Raw genomic sequence first — 27,220 nt, 5'->3', positions numbered from 1 at the left:
ATGACACTCATGTGCACATAGAGTTTCACATCCACAATGCACAAAAAATATTTGCAATTTACACATTACATACACATAATAGAAAAATATACTGTAAGAAAGCTACAGAAATTAAAAATATGTCGAAAAGTATGAATAATTATACAATTACAATTAGTTAAAATGACTACAGATCTTGTTTACCTTCAATTAACTTTTTCCTTTACTTAAAAAGAAAAAAATTTTATAATAGTTTTGATTTAACTTGTAAATGTAGATGAAAAGCCAAATTTAGGTGATGTGGTATTTTACAGTTACCATTCAGGATACTATTAAAATGTGATCACAGTCTTCTCATTTAAAAACACAAATGAATGAAACTCCCAAAACTAATTCAATTATATATATTTTTTTAAAAATATAACTATGATACCACAGAAATTGTACAAAACATTGTAAATAACTCCAGGAAGAGAGAACTGTTCGCTTCAGTGGGGGGTTTATTTTGGAAATCCAAACCGGAAATGAAGGTTGACGTACGTAGCGGTATCTTGAGGCAGATTTTTCTCTACGTGTTGTTTCCCGATTTGAAACTGTCAGGAAGCTCTTCCTGGTTTAAACAGAAAACAAATGTAGCTGTGCTCAAACACGGAGACCACCCCGACTGTGAAGGACCGAAGGTTTTGTCTTATCTCTGCGTTAAATGGCGGAAGTGAGCCAAACCCTTGCTAGGTACAGACATATGGGTATATAAACATGCTCTTTCCAGCCGCTCTGTTGCAAAGACCACCCTCTTATGTTGACCTTTGACATTTCACAATGAACCTATATGAAGAAAGCAACATAAAGTAGGACAATCATGTAGTTACTGTGTAGTTATTATCAAATACATGGCAGCTGTTATTTAGGTCACTGAAAGGTGCTTGGCAATATTTGAATGATGGGAAGTTTTTGACTTTTATATGTGTGTGCACAGTCAGGTTACAGTTTAACCACCATTTTTGATACTTGGTGCTTTCCATGCCCCAATTGTCTTGAACACCTTGGTCTACATGTATAAGTGTGTGTATTTCACTTTATTTTTGCTTCTCTTATAGTGTTATCCCTAATGTTGAGGGGGAAGGCAAGTTCAAGAAGAGCGGTGATGTTGCTTTTTATAGGTGTGTTGGACATCCTCAGAGTTAAAGTGATTTTATTGTGTTTTGTTGGACTTGTGAAAGAGAGCTGGAGATTAATAATAACTTAATTGATATAAACAATTGAATTTATTGAATAAACAGAAATGTTTAAACTGTTTTTAAAAGGTAGCTTACTAGAATGAATTTGGAGTGTGGCTCAAATACAAAGAGATGAATTTTCTAAGTAAGCGTAATAATCTGTTCTAACTCTAAAACCTCTCTAAAATTGAAAAGTATTTTAATCTCATCACTTACTTTTATTTTCGCTTGCTTTTAAGGCGGCAGATCCAGGGTCCAAACATGCAGCATCAGGCTCTTTTGGACACCATGGTGCTCACAGAGAAGGGGGCATGTTTTGAATTGCTGGAAGGAGACTCGCAGGTTAGTGTTACTTTTAAAAAGTTTCTTTAATCAAGTTTAAACATCATTTAGACTGAACAGATCAATGTTTTGACCTTTGATTATGCCCAAAATTGTGAATGATAATTAAAGAGGAGGGTTTTTTTTATAAGCTTACTCTTTCCACAGACCAGGCTGCTTCTTTCTTTGTCCCCGTCCAAACACGGCATTGTAAGGATAACAATAGATGAATTCCAGCCTATTAAGGCACGCTATCGAGTTCCAGATGTGTTATCTGGGGAACCACAATGTGAACAGTAAGCGATGTATAATTTTTATATTATGATGTCATTTTACACCAGCACTTCTTTAAAATCCAGTCCCCTTTAGTATTTCTGACAGCCTAAGAACTTCTGCGGTTGTGACAGAAATTATTAATTGTTCATATCAATAAAAGACAAGTTTATAGATCTAGGTTTAACTTGTAGGATTGCTGCAACTGGAAATTAGTTGACCTTTACCCCTCATCCTTTGGTAGATTAAGAGTGGAGAAACAGACTAAGGACTCAGTCACGTTTTCTTGGTCTTTCGGACGTTATCAGCTCCGTGTGTGGCATTCTCCTTTCCGACTGGAGATCCTGTGTGAGCAGGAAGTGATGGTCACATTCAACTCTAAGGACAAACTGTGGTTCGAGAGACTGCAGCATCGACCCAGGTGAGATTTGCAAGAAATAGATGTGCAGAAGAATTTGTTTATATCATATAGCTGACTGCATTTCTTTTCTTTTTGTATTCTTCTGCGCGGCTACATGTCACGGTAGCGAGGTAAGAAAATAGAAGCACATCTGAAACTGCAGCTTAATTTTGAAGCTTAATCAGGTCTGTGAATGCCATTGTTCTTTGTTGCTTTTATTTCAGCTTCAAGACGAGCGGAAAAGTTCATTATGGAAGGAGACATTCAAGCAGTTTGTGGATATCAAGGCTAATGGTTTGTGTCTCTACTTGAATATCTTACCAGCAACTATCTCAGTTTGGTGTACTGTGTTCACATTTTTATGATCATAAATTACAGGCAAGTGTACATTTACGGAGCTTAATAATCAAGGAACAGAGTGTACTCTAAACTTTATACTGAGAGACACGTGTTGTGCACCTTCAGGTCCCAGCAGCATTGGAGCAGACCTCTGTCTTCATGGGTTCAGGCATGTGTATGGTCTACCCCAACACGCAGACAACTTGCAGCTCAGAGACACGAGGTACACGCGATGGTGTTTGTGTCTTCATTTGTAAGAGTGTAATTTATCTGTGCATCCTGCAGGCAGGAGAGAGAGTTGACAATTTTTAAAAAATGTGTATCATTTCATAGAGATGGTGAGCCTTACCGGCTGTACAACTTGGATGTTTTTGCCTATCCACTGTACAGTCGTCTCGGACTGTATGGATCTGTGCCATTGATGGTGGCCCACAAGCCAGACAGGACTCTGGGTGTATTTTGGCTGAATGCATCTGAGACTTTTATAAACATTCAGTACTCCCCCTCTGACCATCAGGTGACCTTTGTTTCTGTTCTGTCTGTATTTTACAGTGACCATGAAGCAAAAAGACACTTTTCTACTGCTCAGTAACCTTCTGTCTCACACAGGATGATGAAACCCCTCCAGTTAAACGGAGGCGGGCTGATCCTCAGACCGATGTCCACTGGCTGTCAGAAAGTGGTATGATTGACTGCATGGTTTTGCTTGGGCCCAGTCCACAGCAACTTTTCGCCCAGTATGCTCAGCTGACAGGTGAGAATGTGGCTCTGAAATTATGGTACCCAAAAATAAAAAATAAAATTAAGCTCTCAAAGACTCAAACTTTACTTGTCTGTCCTCCCTGTGTCAGGATATCAAGCCCTGCCCCCTCTGTTTGCCCTCGGGTACCACCAGTGCCGCTGGAACTACATTGATGAAGCTGACGTGAAGTCTGTGGATGCTGGATTTGATCGCCACAGTATTCCTTACGATGTCATCTGGCTGGACATTGAGCACACAGATGGGAAGCGGTACTTTACCTGGGATCCTGTTCATTTCCCTGAACCAGCCAAGCTGCAGCAGCACCTGGAGAAGAAAAACAGGAAGGTCAGTTTTACAGTGCAAAACATGCATCATCTAGAGAAATTGTTTTACTTTGATACGTTAAGATGTTTACTGTTATATCTCTTCAGCTGGTCATTATAAGTGATCCACACATTAAGGTTGATCCTTCTTGGTCCCTCTACTGTGAGGCCAGAGACAGAGGGCATTTTGTCAAGGACAGAGAGGGACAGATCTTTAAGGGCTCATGCTGGCCAGGTAATGGGAAAAAAATCTACTGTTTAATGCTAACAAATGTGACATATGCTGGACTTGTGTTAACATGTTAGCTGCACCAAGGTCCAGAATAGGATAAATAAGATTTTTCTATACTGTGGATCATGCAGAGATACTCTACTGTCCAAAAATAAATGAGCATCAAGGTCCACTTTAATAGACACTGTATGTACTTGATGTGTATGCGTGATGTTGTTATATGCATCTTCTTTGTAAATGGAGTTATGTTAACTTCCCTTACAGGTGAATCCTCCTACCTTGATTTCAGCAGTTCAGCTACTCGAGCATGGTACTCCAGATGCTTCGGCTTGGATAAATACAAAGTAAGGCTCAGAAGGGATCAGCCATGTTTAAACAGAAATGATGCATAATGCAAAGCTACTCAGGACCAGAGCAGAGCAGCAAAAGGCTGAAGAATAATTAAGCTGTGTTCTCTCCTTATGTTGTGGTACCCGTGAAATAAAATGAAACATTTTAAAAGCATCTTAAATAATTTAATGCTTTAGTCCTTGACAAAGATTTCATCTCATATTATTTGTTTTTTATCCACCTAATACTGAGATTGTCTGCTCAAGACACGGTAGTGATGGTGTTTATTTATGATACAGGGATCGACACCTTCGTTGTTTGTGTGGAACGATATGAACGAACCATCTGTGTTCAGCGGCCCAGAGCTGACGATGCCGAAGGATGCAGTGCATTGTGGGGACTGGGAACACAGAGATTTACACAACCTGTATGGTTTTTACCAGGTAAGCAATCTCTTAAAGGGAAGGCCTGATGTGTTTTGTTACTTTAAGCACAAAAAAAATCTGTTTTTCTTCTCTTGATGGAAAAATTTTATTTTGTCCTTCAAGTAACTCTAAAAGTATCTATCAACATCCAGAGTAGTTAAGTTGTGAAGACAGTTTTTAAAGAGTAAAGCCTCCAGGCCCATTCTGTATAATAAAAACAAAATAATTTAAAAAAATATTTTTATTTAACAGCACATGGCGACAGTGGAGGGTCTAATCACTCGTTCGGGTGGCTTAGAGAGACCGTTCGTCCTCTCGCGCTCTTTCTTTGCAGGGTCACAGAGACTTGGTAAGCTATTTAAATGGGAAAATGAAAATGCTTCCATCCTCTCCATATTTCCGCATATCCATGCTTAACTGTGCCATTTGTTGTAATTGGCTTTGTTTGGGATACAGGAGCAGTGTGGACTGGTGATAATGTTGCCAACTGGGAGTATCTGAAGATCTCAGTTCCAATGGTGTTGTCCCTGAGTCTGGCAGGCATAGCGTTTTGTGGAGGTGAGGACACTATTGTTTATGGATTAAATTATTTAAACACTAAACAGAATTATTATTGACTAGTCAGACAGAGACGTTAATGCTTCTTTTTCAGCCAACGTGTAATTTTCTTTTGTTGGTGCAGAGATATTAATGAAGTACACACTCTACTAGCTTTTAACTTAAATCTAGTTGAGTAGTTGCTTATATATTCAGTAAATATGGGATATATTACTGCATACTGTCATGTGCTGCTCTTTATCATTAGTCTCTGTTGTTTTTGGTGTTTCAGCTGATGTTGGTGGGTTCATCCAGGATCCAGAGCCAGAGTTGCTGGTGCGCTGGTACCAGGCGGCTGCCCTGCAGCCATTTTTCCGCGGTCACTCTGCAAATGTGACAAACCGTCGGGAACCCTGGCTTTTTGGGGACGAGGTGACTGCAGCAATCCGCACTGTAATCCAACAAAGGTACTATTAGAGAGGTGTCAGTGTCGGTTACTTGAACACCATGTATAGATTGAACATAACCTTTAGAGCAGCGGTCCCCAACCCCTGGCCCATGGACTGGTACCGGTCCGTGAGAGTTGAGGCTCGGGTGTGAAATTTGTGATTCTCTGGGTTTTTATCGTTAACTCGGTTTCCCTGTGTCTTTTCCCATGTTGTAGTTGTGTCTTATTTTGAAAGAACTATTTACTCGTCACCATAGTGACCAGAGAGCATTAAGGGGCAGAGAGAAGGATGTTACTCTCAATATTGTCAGTGCATTTCAGGAGGACGCTGCTAATAAAGTTACACAATTACACAGTGAATTCGAGTTTATTATTATATTTACAAAATACCACAGTTTTTGTCTTGGTCGTATCATTTTATTTTGTTGTATTTATCCACGACACCTTAAAGGCTGGTCCGTGAAAATATTGTCTTACACTCAACCAGTCCATGGCGCGAAAAAGGTTGGGGACCACTGCTTTAGGGTTGTGAAAAACATTGTTGGGATGTGACATTCGGTGAATCGAAAACAATGTTAGATCCAGTTCAAAGACAGTTTTACTAATGCCAGCTAACAGCAGCTAACAGTGGCTAACAGTTCAGGATATCCTTGACAACTCACCTCAGTATCGCTGTTATCGGACAGATGTGAGATGTTCTGACTTGTTAACTCGTATTGAAGCTGTTTCACAAAGTTTTACAGCCTCCTACCGAGTAAATAAAGATGGTTGCTTCTCATCCGGCATTGACAGCTGAGGTAAAGAGTGGACTGACAACCTGACTACTGACACATATTTCTTTTCTTTTCTAATGTATTGCCAAGTGTTGATATTATTCAAATACATTGAAATATAGTGTGTACAACAATGTTTTTTATACAAAGAATACAAGAGACATACCAGCTGGCCACAGCCATTATGGGGTACACTCTAAATTGAATGTTTTTGATGTCTCTTGGTTGACTAAAACATGTTTGTCCTACAGCAGCCACCGTAGCTAGGATGCAATTTAAATGCAATGTATGCATTTGAATTGAGAGTTGACTTCGGTCTGCAACCTACTGACCTCTAGTGGTGATAGTGTATATACCGTAGCTTTAAAGTAAATGTCAACATGAGGGACAAGATACAAATATACATGTTTCATTAGTTTCTCCTGCTTTTGGTGAAACGCTTATTGTCTGACTATCTCATAATCCAGAGTCCATTTTGTCTGTTCTCAGGTACAGTCTGCTGCCCTATTGGTACACACTGTTTCACCAGGCTCACACGTCTGCGTTGCCTCCACTCAGGTTAGTCCTGGTGCTATATACTGTTCAAATATAGCAGCTGCAACTACACCTCTGTTAACTTAAGTCATTATTACATCTGTGGAGACGAGATCAGGGGAACATCATGCTATTGATGTTCACTTTATAAGGCTCTCATTTTAAAGCTAGTTTAACTTGGATGTGGCCTCTAATTCAATTTAAAACTATACAGACCTCTGTGGGTGGAGTTCCCAGAAGAAGAGAGCACCTTCAGTGTGGACAGCCATTACATGCTTGGTGATAAAAACTTTTCATCTTTGCATGATTTCTCTGTGTACCCTGGAATTATTGCACTTTCATTTTTTCTTAGTTAAACTTTCCTTCATTTTCATGTAGGAGGAGCACTGCTGGCCTGTCCTGTAACTGAACCAGGCATCCAAGAAATCAAAGTCTTACTTCCTGGATCTGACGAGGTACTGTGTTATATATATTTTAATATCGTCATGTTACACTTGATTGTGGATGTTATTCACATTTTTGTCTGTTTTAGATTTGGTATGACATCCATTCTGCACTGGTATACAAAGGAGGCAGGACTCTAAGTCTTCCTGTCACCCTGGACACGGTAAGTTTAGACGACAATTTTACGTGTGTTATTTTTTTAAAGTCAGATGATCTGTTATCTATCTGTCAGTTGACTCTGATGTTTCCTCTGCTCAGGTTCCAGTATTCCAGCGCGGTGGCTCGGTAGTTTGCAGATCAGTAGGAAGTTGCTCCTGCACTGCTGAGCTTCGGCAGCTCCCCCTCTCTGTTACTGTGGCTTTAAACTCTCAGGTAACTTGTGCAGGATACTGGAATCCTACACCGATGGGATCGTATTTCCATACTGATAAAACAATTTTTTTTTCCATGAGCCTGAATTTCGCTCTCTGAATTTCACACAAAGATTTAATCTACGGCCTTTTTGTTGTCCCTTTTTTTCTAATACTGATTCCAGTATGTTTCAGTTGCAGTGGTTACAGATGTATTGAGTTTTTTTCCTGAGGTTTTACTTTGGGGTCCAGATGCTAGTATAGAAACAATTCCACCAGAGGGTGCCAAACATTTATGGACCACAAGCTCTATACAAGTACTTGTCCAAATTTTTATAAAAGCTTGTTTCTGCTGTTAAAAAAAAACATTTTTGCCAAACGTAAGTCAAAATTTGGGGTCATTGTCTCAAAATTTCAACTTAACCACTTGGAATATACAGTTAAGTTAACAAGTCAAAAATGTGAGACAATAAAAATTTTGACTTATGGTTTGCAAAAAAAAGTTTTTTTTCATTGGCAGAAACAAGTCATACCACTTACCATGTGGTTGATCAAAATTTTCCATAACAACCTACAACGGATTATACATCATGACTACTAGAAAAACAGATAATCAATCAGTGTGTTCTATTTATTTCAGTGAGAAATTCATAAATATCTTTCAGTCATGATTCAAAACCTACAGTTACAGTTACCTGAGTAAAAGAGAATGGAAATAAAATAATATACTTACTTATTAAAATGTTTTTTTATTTTTATAAATTGTAAATATATATATTTTTAAACTTATTTCATTCAGTTCTCCCGGTCATTGTTATCTATTTATATTTAACTTAATTTTAAAAACATGATTTTACAGTCTCACATAGTTATACTAATAACAGAACAATTATTCAAATTCACTCATTTTCATCAATAATGATCATGTATTTGTTCATAATTACTGTCTATGTAAATCAAGATTTTCTTAGTTCACTGATGTACACGTTTGCTAAACTGTCTGTGTTTACGTCATATTCATAATATTATGCAATGTGTTTCATCAGAGACTTGTGCCATGGTGCATATCAGTCAATTAATTAGATGCAGGCTAATAAGGATTTATTTAAATGCATTATTTTATGTAATTAACCAAATTCGGAACAGGACTGTGTGTAATGTATCAACTTGTTGCCTTTGGCTCATTTCACTGATATAATTTCAGCCTTTTGGAAAGAAATTGCACATGTCTAAACTCTTTGTATTCAATAATGCTAATTAAGGTAGAAGCTGTCTGTATACAGGTTTATTTCAGTCCCTGCTCAAAGATTTGAAGGTAAACTAATACTTATTAAAATTGAGTTTTTATTATGCCAAATCTTTAAGCTACAACTACTGGGAGCTTTTTATGCAAATTGTGACATTTGCATCTTTTAATTAGTGAAGCCCTAACTGCAGTCTCCTCTCTCCACAGGGCACTGCTGATGGTGAGTTGTACCTGGATGACGGCCACTCGTTCAGATACCGTGACAGAAAGGCCTTCTGTCTGCGCAGGTTCAGCATGCTGTCAGGCCGTCTGCTCTGCCGGTGAGTCACATTCACACTTCCAAGATGGGCTCCAGTTTTATGCCACGTGTGAAAAAGAGAGACTGTTTGTCATGTTAAATATTTTTAAGAAGAATAACTCGTGACAATATGATTTACTGTTTTTGGTGCTGCTTGTCTCAGTCCTGCCAGTGAAGAAGGAACGTTTGACTGTAATACAGTCATACAGTCGGTCACCATCCTGGGGGTCAAGAGCAAACCGTCCGCAGTGATTGTGCATGCATCAGGTAAGGAGATCTGGCATTGATGTAAGGTTTATGGATAACTGACATTCACAATAAAAGAAACACCCACTTATACCAGCATGACTCCAGAGAACAAGCCTCCTAAACAACCACTGTCAAATAACACATGCAGTTACTGTGTGTCATGTTATTCTGGTTGGCTTTTGAGATATATCTGTGTAGGAATGTGTGTTTTTAACTTCAGTAAATAATTTAAGAATGCATTTTATTGTCCTTGAATGCAATTGGATTTTATTGCCACTGAAGTAAGTTGTGGCCTGTAAACAGTAAAACGATATTTAGTACCCGACCTTTCCTACTGCCTTCCTGTTGTCTGTTTAGTTTCATATATTCCTCTGCATGTATGTTCTGCAGGTTTATTCCCTGTGGTACACACACACATTATTTTAGTAAATGAAACCAGGTTATTCTAGAAAAACAACCAAAGAAGCAAAAAGAAAGCAAATGCACTTTTAAATTATTAAAGTATTTCAGTTGATAAAACAACATTTGCTCATTTTATATTTGATGTTTCAAAAAGTTGAGATGCAGGACAACAAAAGACAAAAACGTTGTTTCATGCAAGTATAAAAACACTCATTAACTAATTAGATTAACTGATGAAAGGTCAGCAATATACTCTACATGTCTCTCCCTCTCCCTGGTGGGAAGGAAAAAGTATCCCCCCTGCGTCTTGAAATCAGTCTACGACACAAACAATAAAATTGGAAATTCACTTTCAGCAATCCTGGTTCCACAACAGCAAATGTGACATAGACAAGTCAACATGCCCCAGCGTTTCCTTATGAAAACAATTAAATAATAAATAACAGAATTGAGATTTAAACCTTCTTATATCACCTTTTTGATGTCTGTGACATCCTGTAGTTCAATATCCTCCCTGTAAATTTGTCTCTAAATAAATCTTATGTGGACGGGTTTTTGTCTTTAGAGCTGATTGTGCAATTGTTGAAAAACATCAGTCCTAACCTGACTGTAACTCCCTGAATAATTCACAAGTTAGAACTTGCGACCCATGATGCTGTAAAACACATGACAGTGGGGGTCATTTTCACAAAATTAATAACTTTTAAACTCCAAAAATCTGCTGCTAATATCAGGATCAGATCTATGGGACAGGGTCACTTCCTTCCCTGAGATTTGCAGAGGTGCGTAAAAGAGAGCGAGGTGATGCTGTCTGTCAGTAAAACAAACTATAACAGGAATCTAACAATCTGGAGCAAAATATGTATCTATTTTTTAAAACTAGCAGCATTTTGAGCTGTTGCATTTTGACATAATTTCACATTAAACATGGAGGTTAAATAGCACAGTGGAGTTAATTTTGGCATGTTAAACTGGTTGTAATGTTACGTTTGTCTTCTGTTTTTCCCCCACAAATCTCATCCTGTGATTGGGTAAAAACAGTACATAAAAAGGTACCAGATTGGACAAACACTTAGAAATCGTATGTTTTTAAAGGTACAATTGCAAATAGGTGAGAAAGGGTGAAATCAATAATAGCAATAAAATACTCAGATAATCTATTGGTCAAGTCCAAAGACAAATAACCCAGTTGCTATTGCTATTGCTAGTGGTTTCACCAATTTTCTTTCACTACATCCAGAAATAGTAGCTACATTTCTTCCATGTAAAGAAAAAAAGACATTAAATATTTAGTAATGTTGCTTCAATTTCTGTCTCCAAGCTCATCTAAAATGGATTGTGGCAAATGGGAAAACTGTCCTGTCTAATGAGTTGTATCCTCGGCATGACAGAGGAGTAGACCCATGTGTTGTGTTATCAAATGCACAGTTCAGACGACAGCATCTGTGATGGTTACAGGGGTATAAGGGTTAGAGGAACAACATTGACTGAATAATTTAACAAAAGGCAAACTTTAAAGCTGATCAGACTTCACCAAAAAGTAAAAACAAACCCGGGCAGCACACGGGGAATATAAATGAGTTTACATAGGTAACAGATTGCACAGGAACCTTGTTGAATCCATGCCATAAAGATGGTTTGAGTGTATGCTTTAATTACTCCAAAGGAGAAAAGAAAGCTGTAATAGAAACATTTGGAATCTGAGGAATTTGTTCCCTAATCTGTGTATCGATTTAAAAAAACTCTAAAAAGGTAAAGCATCACCGTTTTCCCTTTATCACCAGGTGCTAAGGACATTTCAGCTGCATTTCAGTACATGGAAACCTGCTGCAAGCTGACTGTGAACAGTGTAAACCTCAGAGTGGCGATGGATTGGGAAATACAGATATGATGATTGTGGACATGTCAGTGATTGAGTTTCTTCATCTGGATTTCTTCATCCTATCAAGAAAAGATCCAGTTAAATTACCCACTTCAATAACGGTCAACTACAGAACTAGTCTGAATACATTTGATTGAAAAATAAATTGATAATTGTTTGATGGTGTGGACACTGATGGCATTCAGATCTTATGCTCATTTCTGTGCTCTAAACAAAATCTTCACAAAATTTTAATCACTTTATAAAATAATATCCATAAATCTTTGGACACTGAGATAAATCCAGTTTTTTTCTGTGTACCATAACCTATTGAAATTGTGGTCATGTGATAAATATGGACTCAAAGTGTATGCTCTACTGAAATTTGTGCAGTTATTTACATAGATTGCATTAACTACTAAAGAATCACAGCCATTTGTATAAACAGTCTCCTGTTTTCGGTGGTTCAAATGCAATTAGAAATAAAAATAATTATAAATTAAAAAATTAAATACTTGGAAATATTGGAGATATCCACTGAATAGATGCTTTTCTAAGAAGAAGAATATAGTTATTTTTTAATCATCGTATGTACATTTTTAAATTCTTGTTACAATGTGTAGTTTATACACCATTTCTTTAGAGGTTAATTCTTATCAACTACAGCCTAAGTGCCTTATCTCCTTAATTTAGCTGAACCACAATAGAAGAATCAGTGGCGATCATGGATATATATAAACATCAGTGTTTAGTCCCGAATCCTCTTAGCCCCCAAATCCAAAAGATTTGCCAGCAACAAAACAGTAACGGGGAAAAACATTTCCCGAACAGTCAGGATGTCAGAAGAACCCTGACGTTAGGTGACTATCTAAAACTATTTCTGTATTTAACTTCATTCATGCTACTTTCCTATGATTACATGTTGGCACATGGTTTTCTTTGAGTACTGTACTTTATCTTGACACTGCCTTGTCCCTGTAGCTTTGCTGACTGAATCCTGGTCTGAGAGGACAAATATTTTAAAAAAAATGCAATCTTTTATTTTTATTGAATGTTTTTAAACAATTATGAATTACAAGTTATTTTTAATTCTAAAGCTTGACTGAATAAATAGCGATGTGCAGCTTCGGATGTTGATGTTTCTAACTCTTTTATTGTTGCTGGATCTCCACCAAATTACTATGATAATTTGTTGCATGTGGTGCTCTGTTTATTATTTATTCTGTTTAACGAAATGGATGGCTGTCCATAGCGTTAGCCTGCTCCAGTTATGCTGAGACTGCTCAATGCTGATCTCCATTGAGAATAGGTTTAAATGGATTGAATGCCTTCTGCTGAGGCAGGGCATCTACGGACCACTCTTTACATGCCCTCTGTCGCGGCTCGCTGGCCTTTGTGTCACCCAACAATGATGGCATCGGAGCGCCACTGCTGGGGAAAAATCATTGTTCACTTTGGCCAATGGGGACGCATCAAATGGACATTTACGTGATATGCGAGTTTCTGTGCATATGTGTGTGTGTGTGAATGGTAATGCAAAGGTGAATGCATGTGAAGTGAACATCTCTTTCACACCAAGCGTTTGCATCTACTCTGTGAAGAAGAAAGGGGGGGACGTCACACCAAGAGAGAGCCAATCACATATTAGCTGTTTGGATTTATGCCAGGCCTTTTGGCTTGTAAGACTTTAGTACAAGTGGCAAAAGCCAGTTTTTTTTTTTCCAAAAAAACGCCTGAGACAAGATGCCTTATACGCCATCTGGCTTTTTTTGCGACCGGTTGATCCGGGAACGAGAGAGGAGAGACGGGGAAGGATCTCTGAACAAGCCCTTGCGCTTCAACGGCCAGGACTATAACACCCTCAGACAGGAGTTCCTTCAGAGGAAGACCCTGTTTGAGGATGAAACTTTTCCAGCCACTGTGGAGTCTTTGGGCTTCAAGGAGCTCGGACACAAGTCCAACAAGGTCAAGAACATCGCCTGGAAGAGACCCAAGGTAGGAGGGGGGACTCTGTTGGCACATGGAGAGGCACTTTGAAGTGGGGATGGACACATGGGAGGTGGGATGTTATTTTTGGTACACAGCAAATGAAAGCATCAAAGAGAAACTGTATTTTTCCGGCCTGAAAAAGGAATTCTTTTATGGTGAGAAGTGTTTGCTGCTGTGGAAATTTACCTAGAGATGCAGATGGGATGAAATACTCCACACCAGTTCAGCTTCTTCAAAGCTGAGCTCAGTTTTCTTGATATAGCATCAAATCACAACAACAGTCGCCTCAAGGCTCTTTATAATGTAAGTTAAAGACTCAACAATAATAGAGAGACCCCAACAATCACAAGCACTTGGCGACAGTGGGAAGGAAAAACTCCCTTTTTGCAGGAAAAATAGAATGAATTGACTGCATTCCCAAACAAACTAGGAGGGATTAAGTCTGTTTCATGTTTTTTACTCTAATTTCTCTAATAAGATTGGTACATGTGAAGAATACTACACCCTTATGACTCAGAGACATACATAACTGCTATAAGGCTAGTTCTTGTTCCATGTTTAACTGAAGTATTTGTGTTTATTTTCTGCAGGAAATCTGTGAAAATCCTCAGTTCATCGTTGGAGGAGCCAGTAGGACAGATATCTGCCAGGGAGATCTAGGTAAATTATGCTTCCTCTGGAATTTTAGGCCCACAATTAGATCACAACATCAGGCAATACCAGGTGATTTCTATTATGTGAAAATAGCATTTTAATAACATTCAAAAGGGGAGGGACTTGATTTCAATTTCTTTTTAGCAAACTTCACTCGACAGCTTCTGACTTTTGACAGGATTGGGGCAAGAGCAGATCCAACACAGTCTGCAGTGACAGTCTTTATTAACAGGGTGGCAAAATATCCCAGCGATCCCCTCAGCACGGCCTGTCAGCCTGCAGTGGCCTCCCCATATTGTGCTTACGCTTTTGGAAGGGAATCCAGGAAGCAGCATTTCTCATTGTTGTTTTGTTCAGACAGCAAATAAAGGGGTCCAAATGGGACAAAAGTCCTGGTAGACACTGTTAACCATTGAAAAACTTACATTGTTCACAGCCCTTTGCAGCTAACACCCTGCTACACACCTGGTAAAAAACAAACAAAAAAACACGAGATCAGCACTCGGCAGCGATCTTTCACTCCTGGAATACAAGAAATGTTCAGGAGAGAATTTCCTGTCTGTGTTTCATCTGATTTCCAAAATTTCACTTCATATTCTTTATGTAGGCTGAGGGGTTTTTTCTCACAATTTTCACTGCACTGGAGAAGATTTTAAAATCAAATTTAAGAGTGGAATAACTGCTTCCAAAGACATAATTACAAGTAATTTTTTGTGTCCAGGTGACTGCTGGTTGCTGGCTGCTATTGCCTGTCTCACCCTGAATGAGAAGCTTCTGTACCGTGTGGTGCCCCCGGACCAAAGCTTTTCAGAAGGTTATGGTGGAATCTTCCACTTCCAGGTCAGAGCCACCCGCCTGCAACCCTGAAATTATTCACACAATATACTTGGTTGAAATTTTTATTAATAATAACAATAACTATATTTGTGTAGCTCTTTTTAAAACACCCAAAGTGCTTTACAGTTTGTATAAAACCTCACATTAAAGAAAAGTGTGCAGGCTCTAGCATGACTGATGCACAACATTCATTCATTCCTGCATCCATTCATGCATTAGATGTGAACCACAGCCAAAAATAATGAGCAAAATATTTGAGAGCCGATCAAGAGAATTAATAATATATTAATTAAGAACAATATTTATCCAAACTAAACTGAAATACTTGATTCTATTCTCTACAGTACATAATGATATTTAGAGAAATCCTTGCATCCGCGTGAAAATCACTGCAAAATCAGCACCAGTGATCACAGTTTATCTTCTGTGGATGCAGTTATGAAGTCAAACAAAGTCCACCAAGGTGATGCAAGACTCTAATGTGTTGACATCAACTTAAAAAAATGTGCATATATTTTTAAAAACTTCAGATTTCCCATTCTTTTTTATTCACGTTCTCCACAGTGCCCCAGTTTATTTTGGCTTTTGTCAATACATCTTTGTAAAATCAAGATTAATGAAGCAAATAATGAGGCATTGTTATTCGTTTAGGCATTTTCAAGCTTTCATTCTAGTGTCTCACATACAGTGGCTTGCAAAAGTATTCGGCCCCCTTGAACCATCCAACGTTTTGTCACATTACAGCCACAAACATGAATCAATTTTATTGGAATTCCACATGAAAGACCAATACAAAGTGGTGTACACGTGAGAAGTGGAACGAAAGTCATACATGATTCCAAACATTTTTTTTACAAATAAATAACTGCAAAGTGGGGTGTGCGTAATTATTCAGTCCCCTGAGTCAATACTTTGTAGAACCACTTTTTGCTGCAATTCCAGCTGCCAGTCTTTTAGGGTCTGTCTCTACCAGCTTTGCACATCTACAGACTGAAATCTTTGCCCATTCTTCTTTGCAAAGCAGCTCCAGCTCAGTCAGATTAGATGGACAGCGTTTGTGAACAGCAGTTTTCAGATCTTGCCACAGATTCTCGATTGGATTTAGATCTGGACTTTGACTGATTAGATTTAGATCTGGACTTTGACTGATTGGATTTAGATCTGGACTTTGACTGGGCCATTCTAACACATGGATATGTTTGTTTTAAACCGTTCCATTGTTGCCCTGACTTTATGTTTAGGGTTGTTGTCCTGCTGGAAGGTGAACCTCCGCCCCAGTCTCAAGTCTTTTGCAGACTCCAAGAGGTTTTCTTCCAAGATTGCCCTGTATTTAGCTCAATCCATCTTCCCATCAACTCTGACCAGCTTCCCTGTCCCTGCTGAAGAGAAGCACCCCCAGAGCATGATGCTGCCACCACCATATTTGACAGTGGGGATGGTGTGTTCAGAGTGATGTGCAGTGTTAGTTTTCCACCACACATAGCGTTTTGCATTTTGGCAAAAGTTCCATTTTGGTCTCATCTGACCAGAGCACCTTCTTCCACATGTTTGCTGTGTCCCCCACATGGCTTGTAGCAAACTGCAAACGGGACTTCTTATGGTTTTCTGCTAACAATGGCTTTCTTCTTGCCACTCTTCCATAAAGGCCAACTTTGTGCAGTGCACGACTAATAGTTGTCCTATGGACAGATTCCCCCACCTGAGCTGTAGATCTCTGCAGCTCGTCCAGAGTCACCATGGGCCTCTTGGCTGCATTTTTGATGAGCGCTCTCCTTGTTCGGCCTGTGAGTTTAGGTGGATGGCCTTGTCTTGGTAGGTTTACAGTTGTGCCATACTCCTTCCATTTCTGAATAATCATTTGAACAGTGCTCCGTGGGATGTTCAAGGCTTGGGAAATCTTTTTGTAGCCAAAGCCTGTTTTAAATGTCTCAATAACTTTATCCCTGACCTGTCTGCTGTGTTCTTTGGACTTCATGGTGTTGTTGCTCTCAATATTCTCTTAGACAACCTCTGAGGCCGTCACAGAGCAGCTGTATTTGTACTGACATTAGATTACACACAGGTGCACTCTATTTAGTCATTAGCACTCATCAGGCAATGTCTATGGGCAACTGACTGCACTCAGCCCAAAGGGCGCTGAATAATTACGCACACCCCACTTTGCAGTTATTGATTTGTAAAAAATGTTTGGAATCATGTATGATTTTCGTTCCACTTCTCACGTGTACACCACTTTGTATTGGTCTGTCACGTGGAATTCCTATAAAATTGATTCATGTTTGAGGCTGTAATGTGACAAAATGTTGGAAGGTTCAAGGGGGCCGAATACTTTTGCAAGCCACTGTATGAGAGTTTGATGATTGGAGATTTTGAAATTTTAAGACTTCACTGCTGCTGACTATACGATGTTATCAATGTTATACAATGTTACATGTTTTCCATTAATTTGTGACATATTTTAGATTTAAAGATGAGTTGATTAAAAAAGAAAATAATCGCACAACTTAAAAAGTTCCTGGCAACACTTTAAATATATCATTGTCCTGCCGTTTATTTAAACACGTGATTCTGTGGATTGTTTCTCCTTCGTGATGTCCTTCTGCTCATCAGTTCTGGCGTTACGGTGACTGGGTGGATGTCATCATCGATGACCGCATCCCAACTTTCAACAACCAGCTGGTCTTCACTAAGTCCGCTGAGAGGAATGAGTTCTGGAGCGCCCTGCTGGAGAAGGCTTATGCCAAGTGAGTGTCTTTATGCTCGAGTGGGGGAAAGCAGAGCAAAATGGTGCATTTTGGTAGTTTTATTCAACTGTTTAATCAGAATCATCACAATCCCAGAAAAAATTAAATGGTCACAGTTGCTCCAAGACCGTAAGAACAGTAACTAACTGAACTAAATTGAATTTTTACTAATATTAAGTATTACAAAGTTACAAAATATAACAAATAGCTCTAAACATTATGATTCATGCATGGTTGTGGGAATTGCTCACGTTATTAGACATCCTTATACAAAATTAACTTCCTAAAGTCAATTTAAAGGCTTTATTGTTGCGCTGATAAGTTAATGCCTAAATGGACAAAAACTCTCTCTATGATCCAGGCTTCATGGTTCTTATGAGGCTCTGAAGGGTGGAAACACCACCGAGGCCATGGAGGACTTCACTGGTGGAGTCACTGAGTTCTATGAGATGAAGGAGGCTCCCAAAGAACTCTACAAGATCATGAAGAAAGCTCTGGAGAGAGGGTCGCTCATGGGCTGCTCCATCGATGTGAGACACTGTTGTCTCTCCACACCTCTTCTCTAGTATTAGTGTTGATGTTTTATTCTTGATAAATTTACACTAAAGCAGTCGAACCACCTCGCTGTGCTCAGATTTGATGAAGATGAAGTTGATTAAAGCCTACAGTATGTTAACTTCAGCCACCAGGTGTCTTGAAAATCAAAGCAAGCTTTTCAGCTGCTATTAGGCTCCTCATTCAGAATTGTCATTATGCACAGTCGTGCTGGTGTTTGCATATTTATTTCATTTTATCCCCATCAAACTTCCATTACCTGTTTTTTAATCTGCAGTCCCTGGTTCCTGCCCGCTTTGAGACACGTACGGTGACGGGACTTGTGAAGGGACATGCCTACTCTGTGACAGCAGTGGAAGAGGTAAAGTAGTGTGTTTTGTCCAGTGAGATTACACCAGCCGCTCAGCAAAAAATTGAAATGGAGTGTACGGCTGTACACTTTGAAGCCACGAATGCTGCATTAATACGAACAAAACAGGAAGGTGATGGATTAATGTGAGTTCATATTAAACCCGAGAGTCTCTCTGAAATACCACAGTGCCGACCGTCTCAGCACAAGGAGTCTAAAGTTCGTCTGGTGCGTCTCAGGAACCCGTGGGGTCAGGTTGAATGGAATGGTCCCTGGAGTGACAAGTAAGGAATTTTTAACTTTTACAATTTTTAACCCTACTTTAACAAAAAAACTCAGTATTTTAGTTGAATCCCTCTTTAGACTGTTTCACTATATCTAATATATTTCCTCAACAGCTCCAAGGAGTGGGCCACACTTTCTAAGGTTGAAAAGGAGAAGCTTCAACATCAAAGTGCAGAAGATGGAGAATTCTGGTAAGTGACATCTACAGTTTTTACTATTTTGCTACATTTGTCTGAATCCATACTCTTTCCTGGTCTCTTGAATTCCTGTACAGGATGTCATTTGAGGACTTTAAGAAGAACTACACCAAGATTGAGATCTGTAATCTCACCCCTGATGCGTTGGAGGATGATAAGATCCACAAGTGGACGGTTTCTGTGAATGAGGGGCGTTGGGTGAGAGGCTGCTCCGCTGGAGGATGCAGGAACTATCCTGGTAATGTACTGTAGAGATGTTTGTTAATGCTTTCTCACCAGAGAAGAACAGAGTGGTCTTTCACTCATACACCAAACATGTGAAAAAGCTTTACATTGGCTGAAGAATAATGCACCTTCCACCCATTAATTTTCTACTACTTATCAGCAGTCTAAGCAGAGAACCCCAGAATTCATCACCCACCCATCATTCCCAGATCATTCCCGAGACATATAATCTCTCAAGGGAATCCTGGGGCTTCCCCAGTGCATAATTTGGATCCGCAATTTCCAGTTTAGGCATTTTTCATTCCCAAAATATAATGCATAAAGAACCTGACTGTCCTCTTTTTAAATGGTGAATATGATATGATAGATAGGAGAGTAAGAGAACAGTAACCAACTCTCTTGCAGACACTTTCTGGACCAATCCTCAGTACCGCCTTCGCCTGCTGGAGGAGGATGATGACCCTGAGGACAACGAGGTGGCCTGCACCTTTGTGGTGGCGCTGATGCAGAAGAACAGACGGAAAGAGCGCAAGATGGGAGCCAACCTCTTCACCATCGGATTCGCCATTTACGAGGTGTCCACTTCAGTTTTTAATCATTGTCCCAAGACTTTTCCATTTTCCAGCCTCTGTTGCTAATTTACTTTCACAGCTGTCCTTTTTTTTACAGACAAAGATACGTCAATTTGATTCTGCCGCAGTTAAAATTAATGTTGTTACTGATGTTGCTATTTTCTCTCGACAGGTGCCAAAGGAGGTAAGGAAGGCGTGAAAGGGATTCTCAGCAGTTTGCGAGTTAATTCCACCCCACGCTTTATATTTTCATAGCCATTCTTCCAGTTTCTTTTTTCATCACCAACTTTAACTCTGAGGAAATTCTTCAGTACTATTTTGCATTTTCTGCTCTTTACATTGTGACTACCCCAAACCAGATGCATGGAAACAAGCAGCACATGCAGAAGGATTTTTTCCTATTCAACTCCTCCAAGGCGCGCTGTAAATCCTACATCAACTTGCGTGAGGTGACCCAACGTTTCCGCCTGAGCCCTGGCGAGTACGTCATAGTACCCTCCACATATGAGCCACATCAGGAGGGAGAGTTCATCCTGCGAGTCTTCTCTGAAAAGAAGAACACCTCAGAGTGAGTGGGAGAGGGTGATCAGGGTGGCCTAGGATGCCATGAGGTGGGAATGGTTATATAAGTAGTTTTCCTTCTAGTATGGTGCAGAATTGTAGTTGGATATGTTCTGATCTTATATTTCTTAGTAGGGCTGGGTATTGGAATACAGCGCATTGGCTGTTTGCTAAGATAGTTATTTATCAACTTATTCCTATTACCGGTGTTAAAGATAAAGTCAAAGCACTCTTAAATAATGAGGGTAGGGTTTGATCTTCATGGCAAAATGAAAAGCTTCAGTTTTCATTTTGCAGGGTTAACGTAATGAGGTATATTTTTTTCCAGACGTATCTTTTCCTCAAAATATCCAAATGTTTTCAGTACCTAAATCTAACCTGCGAGTAAATGTGAAAAAAAAAGGAGGACGTTTATCATTCTGTGTTAAATAATGCCAAAAACACCTTGTGTCTGACAGAACAGCAGTAATTCAGATTCTAAGATTAGAATCTGTTATATAATAAAGGTTAGGGTAAACAAAGAGGTATACAGAAATTATTAAATATATTATATTGCAGTGCCTGTATTTAGATCAATGCATTTTAGCTCTGAGTCCTGTACTATAAAGACAGTCAGTCTCAGTTCAGTTCAGTTTTATTTATATAGTGTCAAATCTTCCTTCCACCGAGCCCAGGAGTCATTACATTTATCTGCAATCGTTTGACATTTACACATTTGCAAAGTCTTACAAACCCTAAAACAAACTAATAGATAAAATGACAACAATACCCAGCCCAACTGTATGTGCAGTTTAATTAGACTTGGAGTTTATGAGGGATTTCTCTACCCTGTGTGTGCGGGTCTCTGTGTCTGTTAATGAGGGTGGGATTTTCTGCTTGGTGGGTGGGACACAAACCACCAAGAACAAACTATTTTAACGGCGATTTGATTTGTAGAATCAGAAGAAATCGGCCCGAGTTCGAAGCTGTTATGGAATCTTTTTTAGGACAAGCATCTTCAGATTTGGGGATGATCTGGTAAACTTTCTAAATATTTAGTACTGCATACTCAAGCCTCAACAAACATCTGCACCTCCCAACCATCCCACTGCTGCCCAGAGGACCAGACAGCACGCAGAGCCGGCCTGAACTCTGATGGACCCGGACTTGGGTGTGACTCAGGGTGTGCGATGGATGGGCTTTGAATTACCTAACATGGCTTTAGATCACAGTATACTATGACACTATTAACTATGCATGTCACAAATTACCTAAACTAATTAAAAATGGAAAGCTCTGGTGACAATCAAGTTTGCCCAAAATAAGAACAATCGGGAAGAACAAAACTTGACTGGAGGAAGCAGCAGGTGATACAAAACTAACAGCTCCATTTGCTCCATTAAGCGTTTTATGCAATCATTTTCATATTTTAGTGCAATGTGACTTTGGGGACTATAAGCCTATAATTTATAATAAATCTGTCAGATGACTTACAGATTCAGCACATCAACATAATTCATGCAAAATTTGATGAGAATAAATTTGATGAATGCAGTAAGAAAAGGGGAAAAAAAGCAGAGGCTTATAGTCCAGATGAGATGATGGTGTCACCGTGGTGACTGCTGTTTATTCGTCTTCACTCAGGGAGATAGAGAACAGGATCGAGGCTGACCATCCAGTGGTAAGTGTCCTCTTAGTTTTCCAGAGTGTGTAGAGCTACTGCAGCACAGGGATTGCCTCAATATTTCTTCCAAGTATATCTAAGTGTCTGGTTACTTTGGCAAGTTACAGAAATAAGCAGCAAAAAGCTTCAGCTGCTTTAGTTTATCTTATTTTGTTCTGCAATTGTGGATATAACCAGTTTGTAATGTAAAGAACAAATAACTTGGAAAGGATCATCTTCAGAGTTTTTCCTTCTTATGCTTTGTGGCTCAATGACGCCTCAGCCAGCACCAGCTTCAGCGGGGGAAGAGAGCGAGGAGGACCAGCAGTTCCGGACTATTTTTCAGGAGATAGGCGGCGAGGTCAGTACAGAAAGACGAGGAGAATGGCTTTAAATTTAAAACCCCCAAAACAGAACATTTTGTGTTTTTCATTAGCAGAAAACATTAGGCGATTGCTGTACTTTGGAAATTAATCTCCTGTCTCTTCTTTATTGGTGTCCCCCTCTGCTCTTCTTGTTTTCACAGGATATGGAAATAACAGCCAACGAACTGAGAAACGTTCTCAACAGAGTGATCACCAAGCGTAAGTCCAGTCTGAACTTTCCGTCATTATAAAACTTACAGGACACATGCACACATCAGTCCACAGCAGGCAATTCCCTGCTTGATCCATCAGCCACTAATTTTCTCAACCTTTTATCTAATTTGGGGCTGTTTATACACATGCAGGTAACTAAGGGAATTGAACACAGCTGTCATAGTTTGCTGTGTGGCAGGCAGGATGTAGGACCCAAATGCAGGACTCACACACAGGAATTTAACTGAAAGCTGCAGCTTTATTGCTGGGAAACTTCAGCAAAAACTTCAGGAAAGGCCAATAGCAGCATGCTGTCTTTAACTGTCGTCCTCTAAGTGTTTTCACTCTTTACGTTCCCAGACAAGGACCTGAAGACGGAGGGTTTCAGCCTGGAGAGCTGCAGGAGCATGATTGCTCTGATGGACGTATCCTTTGTATCGAGTGCATCGGGCTGGCTGTGTTGTCTGTAGGAGGCACAACCTGCCGAGACCCAGGCAGGGTCTGTGATGGATGCTCATGGGGCTTAGGCCTCATTTCAGTCACAAAACAGTGACAGTTGCTTTTAACCTCTAACTTTGTGTGGTTTTAAGCAGTCTGTGTGTTTACTTTGGCAAGTTTATGATTTTTTCCCTATTTCATTTGGCTCAATTTACCTAACTGAGAAAAACCTTGTTGCACCACTCAAATGCGACAGTACGACTGACACGGTACACCATTTTAGTCTTAACTATGTCTCCTCAGATGGATGGGACCGGTAGACTCAACCTTCAGGAGTTCAGACACCTGTGGAATAAGATCAAACAGTGGCAGGTGAGAAAAGAGTTTTCAGTTTATTATTATATCAGAAATTCTAGAATCGTTCTCCATTAAGCTTCTGCTCAGCTTATTGTGATACATACCGATCATACCCGATTTCTTTCAGGGAATTTTTAAACACTATAACACCGACCAGTCCGGTATCAACAGTTATGAGATGAGGAATGCTGTCAATGATGCAGGTAATAGCATAAAATACAAATACAGTACTGTGCAAAAGTCTTGAACCACATCTCGTTTCTGGCTTGTAATTTTTAAAGCGGTCTTGAGCAAAATAGTTCTTCAGGCTTTCTGAGATTTTCTTTGGACATCTGCAGCTTTTTTATTTATTTTTAGTCCAGTCCTTATACCGTACCATTTTCAGAGGAATGATTTGTTTGTTTGTTTAGCCACTTAACATTGACCTATGAATCATTCAAGCATAAAAATGCACCCAAGTCAAGGGATGATCTCAGTAGAAGGGGAGCTGTCAAGAAGCTATTTTAAGGAAAGGACACAGGGAGAAAAAGTCATACCAGATACTGACTTTCAAGCTCCTTAGAATTGTACAAACGGCTTTTTCCTTATATCATCTATTTCTGTGTACCTGCACCTATTTCCCATTTTCCACTCCAAATATAAAGAAATGAGGTATATTATATGACATATGTGAAATTACAGCTTCAACTCATCCTCTAAATGTTGTTGTCGCTGTACAGTCATGTGTCTCATGTCCCGCTCAGGCTTCCGTCTCAACAACCAGCTCTACGACATCATCACCATGCGCTACGCCAACGAGAGCATGAACATCGACTTCGACAGCTTCATCAGCTGTCTGGTCCGGCTCGAAGCCATGTTCAGTAAGTCAGTGAGATGGAGTGATATGTGTTTTTCTGACATTTGAGAGACTGAATAACCTCTACACCAAACAACAACAAAAAAGCACATTTCCCTTCTTGTGCCTAAGTGTATGCATTTGAAAGTTTCCAAGGATGCCAAATAATTCAGGTTGAATTTTGGGAAAATGTTGATTCATAGGCTGAACCATACAAAAACTTAAAAGTTAAATAATGAGATGTAATTGAAAGATAGTGGGTCTGCTTACGGTACCTCACCTTAAAGGAAAGTTAACAGTCATGGCCAAAAGTTTGCTTCTTCAGTTTTTATTCAAACTATTGTTTTTTTTACATGTTTCTAAGTTAGAGTGAAGAACAATCATAAGCATTTTATAATGGCAAATAAATCAAATTTATGCAAAGCGTTCCTCTTTATATCTGCAGTTCTCTGGATATCAGGTTATGGACCAAATCCTCATTGATGGCAATCCATTCCTGCTTTATTAGTGCTCCCAAGCTGATCACAACTAGTGGGGCTGTGGTCTTTAACCTGCTTTTTAAGGGTGGATTTTTAGGGCTTTTTTGGGATAGTTCTTAAAAAGCCCACAAATTGTGATCACGTTGGAGTGCAGAAAGGCAGGAATGGATCACCATCAATCATTATGTCCCAGAAGATGATATCCAGTAACCCACAGAAAACTGCAGAAGTAATGAAGAAGTACCTCAACACTGTAAATACTGACTCCATCCATCCATTTTCTTCCACTTACTCAAATCAGGGTTTGGGGCTGGAGGCTATCCTAGCTGTCATCGGGCAAGTGGTGGAGTAAACTGAATAGGTTGCCAGTCTGTTGCAGGGTAATACACATAGAGACAGACAGCCATTCATGCTCACATTCACACCTACGAGCAATTTAGAATCACCATTTAACCCAACTCCATGCATGTTTTGGGGCTGTAGGAGGAAGCTCCACACAGAAAGGCCTCAGACTGGATTTGAAACCAGGACCTTTTTGCCCTAAATAAAAGCTTTTTGCATAAATTTGCTTCATTTGCCATTAAAACTCTTACTAAATATGTAAGAATGTAAAAAAAAATCATCTAAAAACTGAAGCGAGGTACTGACATGAGTGTACTCTATGTTCTCTAGAATGCATAGGAGGCTATAAGAAGAGTCCCTGCAGTATAGTCAGTTTAATCAGATTAGACTGTGGTGTTTCTATGTACTTTATCATTTGTATCCAAACTTTTCTTCTGACATGACTGACAGGCCCACTGGATTAGTAAAAATGGCATTTGTTCCTCCAAACATTGTTTTTGTCATTTCTTTGTGTTTAAAACCAAGTGTAGTTTCATTTCTTTTGCCCCTTATATGAGATGAACCACACTCGTGTTGAACTGCAGCTGCATTGTGATGTTTCTCTTCTCAGGGGCGTTCCAGGCCTTTGATAAGGATGGAGATGGTACCATCAGACTCAGTGTCCTGGAGGTACGAATCTTGGATTATAAAACACAGATGTAGATATATTTATTTAAAAGGTCAGCACTGGTAGCTCTGTAATCCAATGAACCTCTTCCTTGTGTCCATCTTTAGTGGCTCCAGCTGACCATGTACGCCTAGAAAGCCCAACCATCTCCCAGGTGAGCTCCACTCCATGCGAGGACCAGACCTGCCAGCCTTTACCTCAAAACTCAGTGTGCCTGACTACCGTTAGCCTTCATGCACCTCACCTCCAGCTCTGCTCCTTCTACTCCAAAATGTCCTTTCATTTGATCTTTCCATTTTTCTCAGCAGGTCTCAGGCCTTTTGCATTTCCTTCTCTGCCTTTGTCCTCCCACCTCTTTCTCTCATCAAAATATCAGTCTCAGTCATAAGCTCTGTTCTGATTTTTTTTTTTTTAATACATACTTACCATTAACATTTGTACCATCTCAGGCAGCAAACACATACGACCTCTTTTATTCTGTCATAATACCTCACAGAGCCTCACCCAGCAAACCCACCTCTGTACCATTCATATCCCCAGCTAACATCTCCTCCTTCAGCCTCCCTGTGTTTTCTTCTCCTTTTATCAAACTGAGCAGCAAGGCCTTTCTTCCTGTATTCATTCCAGTGAACTGGGCTCTCTGGTGGACAGTGAATAAAAACTGTGATTTACTCTCGAACCTGTTATTAACTAAGAATCTGTACAAGTAGGGCCTAACAAGGATTGAAAATATCACTGTTTCCTCATTAAGTTTTTGTTTTATTTGCTGATTTTTTTTGTAAGCAATGAATCCACCTGATCGATCGGCCTGGACTCAATCACATATAATCCCACCCATCAGTAAAAAACATATTGTATATATTGTTTTCTGGTGAAAAACTCAGGCTTCTTGTGTTTATCTCAGCTGAAAAACTGTCCAGTTCTCCAGTGCTATTTGTGGATGGATGAAAAACAAGAAGAAAACTGAGAAGCAGTGGGTTTTTTCTTTCTTCCAAATTGGATTTTAAAGACTAAGGCTAATGGGTTGAACTGCAGCTTTGTTTTTTTTTTGTGATTTTCCTCTTAAGGCTTTGGTCTAATGAGTGTACTGCATTTTAACCACTTTAACCAAAAGAATAAATGTGTAGTTACTGATTTGACTGCGTTACCAGTAATTAAGTTGTGAAACTGTGACAAATATGCAAATTTCAG

General features: G+C 39.4%; 2 protein-coding genes across 3 annotated transcripts; both read left to right on the top strand.

The window, feature by feature from the left end:
* Positions 1 to 522: 522 nt before the first annotated feature.
* Positions 523 to 12,780, top strand: ganc (glucosidase, alpha; neutral C). Of its 2 annotated transcripts, none has more exons than XM_005736750.1 (25): positions 523 to 711; positions 1,077 to 1,139; positions 1,436 to 1,538; positions 1,686 to 1,813; positions 2,035 to 2,211; positions 2,318 to 2,321; positions 2,415 to 2,484; positions 2,656 to 2,752; positions 2,863 to 3,046; positions 3,139 to 3,283; positions 3,381 to 3,616; positions 3,703 to 3,829; positions 4,091 to 4,170; positions 4,456 to 4,599; positions 4,834 to 4,930; positions 5,038 to 5,139; positions 5,411 to 5,585; positions 6,829 to 6,897; positions 7,088 to 7,152; positions 7,252 to 7,328; positions 7,406 to 7,480; positions 7,576 to 7,689; positions 9,121 to 9,233; positions 9,375 to 9,478; positions 11,647 to 12,780. In XM_005736750.1, the coding sequence occupies exons 1-25, from the start codon at positions 683 to 685 to the stop codon at positions 11,751 to 11,753; spliced, it is 2,685 nt and encodes an 894-aa protein (XP_005736807.1). In that variant the 5' UTR covers positions 523 to 682; the 3' UTR covers positions 11,754 to 12,780. The 2 variants fall into 2 exon arrangements, with proteins under 2 accessions (XP_005736807.1, XP_005736808.1); XM_005736751.1 differs by lacking the exon at positions 523 to 711 and adding an exon at positions 820 to 827.
* Positions 12,781 to 13,466: 686 nt separating this feature from the next.
* On the top strand, positions 13,467 to 26,855 carry capn3a (calpain 3a, (p94)). The gene is made up of 22 exons (XM_013911712.1): positions 13,467 to 13,718; positions 14,303 to 14,372; positions 14,901 to 14,969; positions 15,088 to 15,206; positions 17,814 to 17,947; positions 18,309 to 18,477; positions 18,780 to 18,863; positions 19,041 to 19,135; positions 19,250 to 19,327; positions 19,411 to 19,571; positions 19,964 to 20,133; positions 20,303 to 20,314; positions 20,490 to 20,698; positions 22,315 to 22,351; positions 22,617 to 22,694; positions 22,860 to 22,917; positions 23,272 to 23,345; positions 23,653 to 23,721; positions 23,834 to 23,909; positions 24,450 to 24,566; positions 25,973 to 26,031; positions 26,137 to 26,855. The coding sequence occupies exons 1-22, from the start codon at positions 13,467 to 13,469 to the stop codon at positions 26,161 to 26,163; spliced, it is 2,217 nt and encodes a 738-aa protein (XP_013767166.1). The 3' UTR covers positions 26,164 to 26,855.
* The last annotated feature ends 365 nt before the right edge of the window (positions 26,856 to 27,220 follow it).

Source organism: Pundamilia nyererei, unplaced genomic scaffold (assembly GCF_000239375.1).
Source record: "Pundamilia nyererei isolate P.nyererei 1_Seehausen unplaced genomic scaffold, PunNye1.0 scaffold00070, whole genome shotgun sequence".
Taxonomy (NCBI): domain Eukaryota; kingdom Metazoa; phylum Chordata; class Actinopteri; order Cichliformes; family Cichlidae; genus Pundamilia; species Pundamilia nyererei.
The sequence above is the reverse complement of the archived record's forward strand: the minus strand, read 5'-3'. Positions and strand labels throughout refer to the sequence as shown.